The following is a 7,479-nucleotide window of genomic DNA, read 5'->3' on the forward strand; positions in this document are numbered from 1 at the left end:
AACGCTAAATATATATTTTTTAAATCAAAAACCTTCGATTTGAAAAGCTTCTAAATTGTAATTGTTTAAAAGTCTTCAAAACTGAATTTTAAAATTCTCTAAATAAATAAACTAAATAAACTAAATGATATCATAATTGAAAAAGATAAAAATTAAACTGTAAATAAAAGTAGAAACCACTTTTCTAAATTGAACAAAATTCGAAAAATAAAAAAAACTTAAATTTTTCTCCGATCAAAAGTAAATTCCCGGTCAAGTCGCCATCCTGAAAATAGATATATTTTTCCGGGTGAAAAGATCTTAAGAAATAAATAATTAAATTATATTTTTCGTTTCGAATTCGGCAATTTATTATTATTCATCCATGCATCTACAGCCAGAAGACTTGATTTTCTTTCCTATTTTTACAGATAATCGTACTCGACAACCGCCTCTTTGAGTTCTCGTTTTTCACCTATACTTCGTAAAATAACGTTCAGTGCGATTAAGTCGGAGACACGGTAAAACCTTAAATAATACGTACATACATAAATATTATACATAACATGTTTCACTGTTACATGTCGCTATATTTCTTTCACAATTCATTCTGAAAACTTAAGGGCCTTTTTTTCCTCTTCCTATTTCTTCCATTCTAGATTATTTTATTTATTCTCTTGTGCAAAAGGCGTCGCCAACCTTCCCCTAATTTAAAATTCTTGTTTGTTTTTCTTTCTTTCTAAAACCTACCTAAACTTCTCTCTTCTCCACTCTACAATTCTTTTCCTCAAACATTTTTTTTCTCTTCAGATCTGGGTGCAATAAGATTTTATTTTGTTTGTGCTGCTGTACTTTCGACTATTTACAGTTTAGAAAAAAATTCTCGGGCGCCTCGCAAACAAAAACCAAAAAAAAAAAAAAGAGAGAGAGAGAGGGAAGAATTACAAAAATGCAGAGCGTGGAATGTTGGATGCGAATTATACGGAAATAAAATCATTATTTTTAACCTAATCATAATAATTCAATCCTTGTGGTTAATCGATTATTGAATATCGATTTTGGTAAACGTTACTCAATATCAAAATCAAAAAATGACCAGATTGAATAAAAAGTGGCGAGGTCTTTTAAAAATGAGATTTTCTTTCCTTATCGGGAAAGTTCACTATTAAAAGTTTCGTGATGGAAACTTCAATTATCAATCACTTGTTGGGCAAAAGTGATGAAGCGATTTTTGTTAATTTTTTTTACATGGGATGACTGAATTGTATTATTATATATTTATTAATTGTACTGCTCCGGCAGGACGTATGAAATGTCATCCCAAGGATGACGATAGAGACCTTGTTTCAGCCTCTTCTGGTCCATATAGTGACCTGGAAAAAAAGAAAGGTTGATTTCGAAATCAATAAAACTTAAAAAATTACAATTTTAAAGCAAAACATTGATCCATTTGAAGCAATAAAAAATAAACTACAAATTAAAGCACTCAAAATGGAACTCTTGAGTTTTAAAATCTTAAAATTTAATTAAAAAATTTAATTTGTTTTAAACTGAACACTTCTTAAATTATTTTCACCTTAAATAGTTTAAGCAACCTTGAAAAATTTCAAAATTGTATTTCAAAATCTTGTGAAATCTAAAAATTGTTTTACATTTTTCAAATAAAAATAATAATCGAATTTTTCCTGCGACTTTTAGAAAATCCTGCAAATTAAAAAAAAATTCCTTGAAATCTTTCAGATTCTTTTTTGACAATTTTGTAAATCTTTTAAAATATTCTCTTAAAATAATCTTTTAAAATGAAAAATTAATTTCAATTTTTCTAGTAAGATCTGTCGTTAAATTATTTGAAATAATTTTAAATGTTTAAAATAAATCTTGAATCTTTTCAAAACTTCTAAATATTTCTTAAAATTACTCTAATTATTTCCACGAATAGTAATTGTTCAATAATTATTTATATATAAAAAATTAACCATTTCACTTAAAAATAAAAATAATAACTTTTTTAAATTTTATAATTGTATATTTTTAATGTTAAATTTTTTTTTATTTTGCTACCGCACGAACAATAGAATTTTGGGAAAATTCAAAATTATTTAGATTTTATTTGAAAAAGTTAATTTTTGAAGATTTTAAAATATGTCGAAAAAGAATCTGCAAGATTTTAAAACAATTTTCTCGAATTAATTTATTTTTAGAAGTTTGAGTAGTTTTGAAAAGAGTCGAAAATAATAATTAAAATCTTGAGAAGATTCGGAAAAATTTAAAACGAAATGTACATTTTTGAAGAATTTTTAAAGGTTTTAGGAAAGACCAGAAAGTTTTCAATGATTTTTTTATTGCGAAAAATTAACTTTCGGATAATGTTCTAAAAGATTTCAAAGTATTTTCAAAGAAATTTTTAAAAATAATCTGGAAGTCTTGAAGGCAAATTTTTTTGTTTTTAAAAATGTTGTCAAACATTTAGAAACTTCAGCTATCTTAAAAATATTTTTAAAAAGTTGTTATTTTGAAAATTATAAATATTTGGAGAAAAGAATATTTATATATATGATACAATATAAAATATGATAAAATTTAAACTACTTTCTTTTCGGATATTTATATATTACACAAATAATTATATGACTAATCTAATTGCGTACGAAAAATAATTTGTTGTGGTTGGTAGGAATGCACTGGGATTTACGTCTAAGTGCAGTGAAATTTACGATTTTCGAAAATTATTTTATTTATTATTATTTATTAATAAAATTTTTGGTAAAAAATTCCTTTTATTCCAAAGAAAGAACAATTTTTCAAACAAACAGTTCAATTTTCAACCAAATAAATGAATTTTTACTTAAAACAATGAGATTAATTTTCAAAGAAAAAATTATTTTCTAACAAAAAAAGTCATGTTTAAAAAACAAAATACGTGAATTTGCAACGAAACAAATAAATTTCTATATAAAAGACAAATTTACATTCAAATTGTTAATGCTTGAACTAGAAAAAGTCAATTTTCAACTCAAAGTTGAACAGTTAAATTTTCAGGTAAAAAAACTTGCAACTAAACTGATAAATTTTCAACTAAAATAATGAATCTTCAACTAGAATATTTGAATATTATACCTACCGGAAAGATGAATTTTTAACCAATAAGATTAATTTTATAGAAAAAAAAAGAATTTTCCACAAATTACATGAACTTCATTTTTCAGTTAAATAAATAAATTTTCGTTAAAAAAAATTCATTTTCATTCAAAGAAAAAAAAAGTTTTCGATCAAATAGCTCATTTTCAACTAAGGAAATGAATTTCAAATTAAAATAATGAATCTTAAATAAAAAAATTATTTTTCAACAAAGAATTTTATTTTTCACCCAAGAAAATTTATTTCTGACCTAAAAGATGTTTTTTCAACAAAAATTATAAATATTTAACTGGTATACTTAAATTTTCAGCAACAAAGATTTTTTAAACAATGAAATTAAGTTTTAAAGAAAAAAATAATTTTGTACCAAAAAAATCGATTAAAACAAAAAAAAGACGTGAATTTTCAACGAAATCTAGAAAAAAAAAACCTAAAAAGACGAATTTTCTACTAAAAAAGATAATTTTACCACCAAAAATTAAATAATTAAATGTTCAGTCAAACAATAAATGTTCAAACAAAAAAATTAATTTTCAACTAAAATGATGGAATTTTCAACTTTAATAGTATTTTTATTTTCAGATAATGAAAAACATTATTTTCAACCAAAAAATAAGCAAATTTTCAATGAAGTAGTTAAATTTACGGTAAAGAATTTCTTTTCATTCAAAGAAAAAAAAGTTCTTAGTCAAAAGTATCTCATTTTTAAAAGAACAACAAAGAATGAATTTTAAATAAAAATGATGAATTTTCAATAAATTAATAAAATTTCCAATAAAGGAAATTATTTTGTATCGAAGTAAATTTATTTCTAACCAAAAAGGCGTTTTTTAAAAAAGCTGAAATGGTAAATATTTAACCGGAATACTTGAATCTTCAACCAAGAAAAAGAATTGTTAAACAAGGAGATTATCTTTAAAAGGAAAAAATTATTTCTGCAAGAAAGTCGACTTTCTAAGAAAAAGTAATTTTTTAAAAACAAAAAGAAGTAAATTTTCAATTAGAAAAGACATATTTACATCAATATTGTTAAATTATGAACTCAAAAAGATCAGTTTTTAACCAATAAGATTAATTTTCTACAAACAAAAAATACGAATTTTGCACAAATTACATGAAATAAGATAAAATTTTAACCAAAAATATAATAGTTGAATTTTCCGTTAAAAATTTAAGTCTTAACTAAAAAAAACGGATCTTCAGAAAAATGGTGAAATTTTCGTTAAAAAAATTTCTTTTCATAAAAAACAAACAAGTTTTCAATTACAAAATTCATTTTTAAACGAACAGATTAATTTTTAATTAAAATGATGAATCTTTAATAAAAAAAAAATAATAATTTTCAACAATTCATTTTACATTCAAATAAATTTCTTTCGAACCTAAGAGGTAAATTTTCAACTAAAATGATCAATATTTAACTGAAATACTTGAATTTTCAACAAAAACGAATTTTTAAACAATGAAATTAACTTGTGAATTTAAAAAGATAAATTTAGATCCAAATTGTTAAATTTTGAACTAGAAAAGGTCAATTTTCCAACTAAAATAGTGTCAAACTTTGCACTGGAATAGTTGAATTTTTAGTTAAAAAATTGATTTTCAACAAAGTAGTTACATTTTTAAAAAGAGAAGAATTTTTAGTTAAAATTATGAATCTTCCAACAAAATTAATTTTTTGCTAAAGAGCGTAGCTTTTAACCGCAATGAGTTGAATTTTCATTTTAAAAAAAGGGTAAATATCCAACGAAAAATGTAAAAAAATGTATATTATAATTCAGAAATATTTTCTCTTATTATATTTTCCTCTTACTCCAAAAACTACTTTAAGTATTTTTTTTTTCTAAAATTTGAAAGAAAGAACTTTTAAATTGTGAAAAATTTTCACTTGGAACTATTGGATTAAAATCTATATTTTACAGAAATTTTCACTTTGATTTGATTAATATTTGTTTTATATTTTTTCATTTCTAAACCCTTTTAACTGAATAGTTTCAAATTTTGTTCATATAAAGTTTAACTTCAATTTTGAAAACTTTATTTTTAATAAGAAGAAAATGAATTTTCTAGAAATAGTCTCATTTTGTGCCAAATTTTCCAATTTTTTATCAAATTTTTGAATTTTCAACCCGAGAATATGGGTTTAAAAAAAAAGTTAATTTTTAACAAATCAGTTGAATTCCATCAACTTTCAACCAAGAAGTTTAATTTTATTTTCGTAGAAGATTAATCTTCTAGGTAGAAAGATAATCTTCTTGGTCGAAAATTCAAATATTCGGTTGAAAATGTATGTATTTTTGTTAAAAATTAATCTTTCTGGTTAAAAATTCGTCCTTTTTGATAAAAATTTAATATTTCTGGTTGCAGATTTAACTATTTGGTTAAAAACTTATGCAGTGTGTAAAAAATTGGTCTTTTTTGGTAGAAAATTGATTATCTTGATTTAAAATTTAACTATTCGGTTGAAAATGTTTGTATTTTTTTGAAATTTCATCTTTTTGGGTAGAAAATTAATCTTCCTCGTTAAGATTCGTCATATCTGATAGGAAAATTATCTTTTTGTTTGAAAATTTAGTCATTTTATTAAAAACTTATGTATTTTGTTGAAAATTCATATTTTATAGTAGAAAATTAATCTTTCTGGTTAAAAAGTCGTCCTTTCTGATAGAAAATTAATCCTTTTGTTTGAAAATTCAAGTATTTGGTTAAACATGTATGTATTATGTAGAAGATTCATCGTTTCTGGTAGAAAATTAAATCTTCTTGGTTCAAAATTCAAATATTGGGTTAAAAATCTATGTATTTTATTGAAATATCATCTTTTCTAGTAAAAATTTAATTTTTCTGGTAAAAAATTCGCTCTTTCTGTTAGAAAATTAATATTTTTTGTTGAAAATTTAACTATTTGGTTAAAAACTTATGTATTGTGCAGAAAATTCGCCTTTTTGGGTAGAAAATTAATCTTCTTCGTTTAAGATTCGTCTTTGTGATAGGAAAATTATCTTTTTGTTTGAAAATTTAACTATTTTGTTAAAAACTTCTGTATTTTGTTGAAAATTCATCTTTTATAGTAGAAAATTAACCTTTGTGGTTAAAAATTCGTCCTTTCTGTTAGAAAATTAATATTTTTTGTTGAAAATTTAACTTTTCGGTTAAAAACTTATGTCTTGTGTAGAAAATTCGGCTTTTCTAGTAGAAAATTAAATCTTTTCGATTTAAAATTCAAATATTGGGTTAAAAACCTATTTGTTTTATTAAAATATCAACTTTTCTGCTTAAAAACTTATGTATTGTGCAGAAAATTTGTCTGTTTTCGTAGAAAGTTATTTATCTTTGTTTAAAATTCAACTATTCAGTTCAAAATGTTTGTATTTTGTTGAAAATTCACATTTTTGGGTAGAAAATTAATCTTCCTCGTTTAAAATTCGTCCTTTCTGATAGAAAAAAAATATTTATGGTTGAAAAGTGAACTACTTTGTTAAAAACTTATTTATTGTGCAGAAAATTTGTCCTCTTTGTTAGAAAATTGATACTTTTTGTTGAAAATTTAACTATTCGGTTAAAATCGTATTTTATGGTAGAAAATTAAAAATCTTGGTTCATAATGTAACTATTTGGTTAAAAATTTATTTAGTGTGGAGAAAATTCGACTTTTTTGTTAAAAAATTAATCATATTTGTTTAAAATTTAACTATTCAGTTAAAAATGTATGTATTTTGTTGAAAATTAATCTTTATAGGTAGAAAATTAATCTTTCTCGTTTAAAATTCGTCCTTTCTGATAGAAAAATTAACTTTTTATTTTAAAATTCAACTGTGTGGTTAAAAATCTGTATTATATAGCAAATGCGTCGTTTCTGGTAGATAATTACTCCTAAAGGTTGGAAATTTAATCTTCTCGATTTAAAATTCAACTATTCAGTTAAAAATGTATTATTTTGTTGAAAATTCGTCTTTTCTAACAAAAATTTAATCTTTCTGGTAAAAAATTCGCTCTTTCTGATAGAAAATTAATATTTTTAGTTTAAAATTTAACTATTCGGTTAAAATCTTATGTCTTGTACAGAAAATTCGTCTTTGCTGGTAGAAAATTAATCTTTCTTGTTGAAAATTCAAATATTCAGTTATAAACGTGTAACTCTTTTTTTTTTTTTTTACTTGGAAAGGGGCAATTTAATTTAAAACCCTTTTTGTGGCTTGAAATAGGTAGTTTAATTGTCTAGACTTTAGATATACTTGAAAGCGGGAAACTTTATTTTTCAAGAAATATATATTTTCACACACAAAAAGAAAAGTTTTATTTTCTGCAATTGGTTTTAATTTGGAATATTGAAGTTAAATTTCTTTACTGTTTTTCCGCACT

General features: G+C 22.9%; 1 protein-coding gene across 4 annotated transcripts in view; it reads right to left on the bottom strand.

The window, feature by feature from the left end:
* Nucleotides 1-325: 325 nt before the first annotated feature.
* LOC117175417 (ATP-citrate synthase) overlaps nucleotides 326-7,479 on the bottom strand; it is a 94,036-nt gene continuing 86,882 nt past the window's right edge. For all 4 annotated transcript variants that reach the window (XM_033367493.1, XM_033366836.1, XM_033366127.1 and 1 more), the window contains exon 11: nucleotides 326-1,352. In XM_033367493.1, the coding sequence (XP_033223384.1) occupies nucleotides 1,261-1,352 (92 nt within the window). In that variant the 3' untranslated portion in view covers nucleotides 326-1,260. The remainder of the gene's footprint in view (nucleotides 1,353-7,479) is intronic.

This window comes from Belonocnema kinseyi, chromosome 1 (genome assembly GCF_010883055.1).
Source record: "Belonocnema kinseyi isolate 2016_QV_RU_SX_M_011 chromosome 1, B_treatae_v1, whole genome shotgun sequence".
Taxonomy (NCBI): Eukaryota; Metazoa; Arthropoda; class Insecta; order Hymenoptera; family Cynipidae; genus Belonocnema; species Belonocnema kinseyi.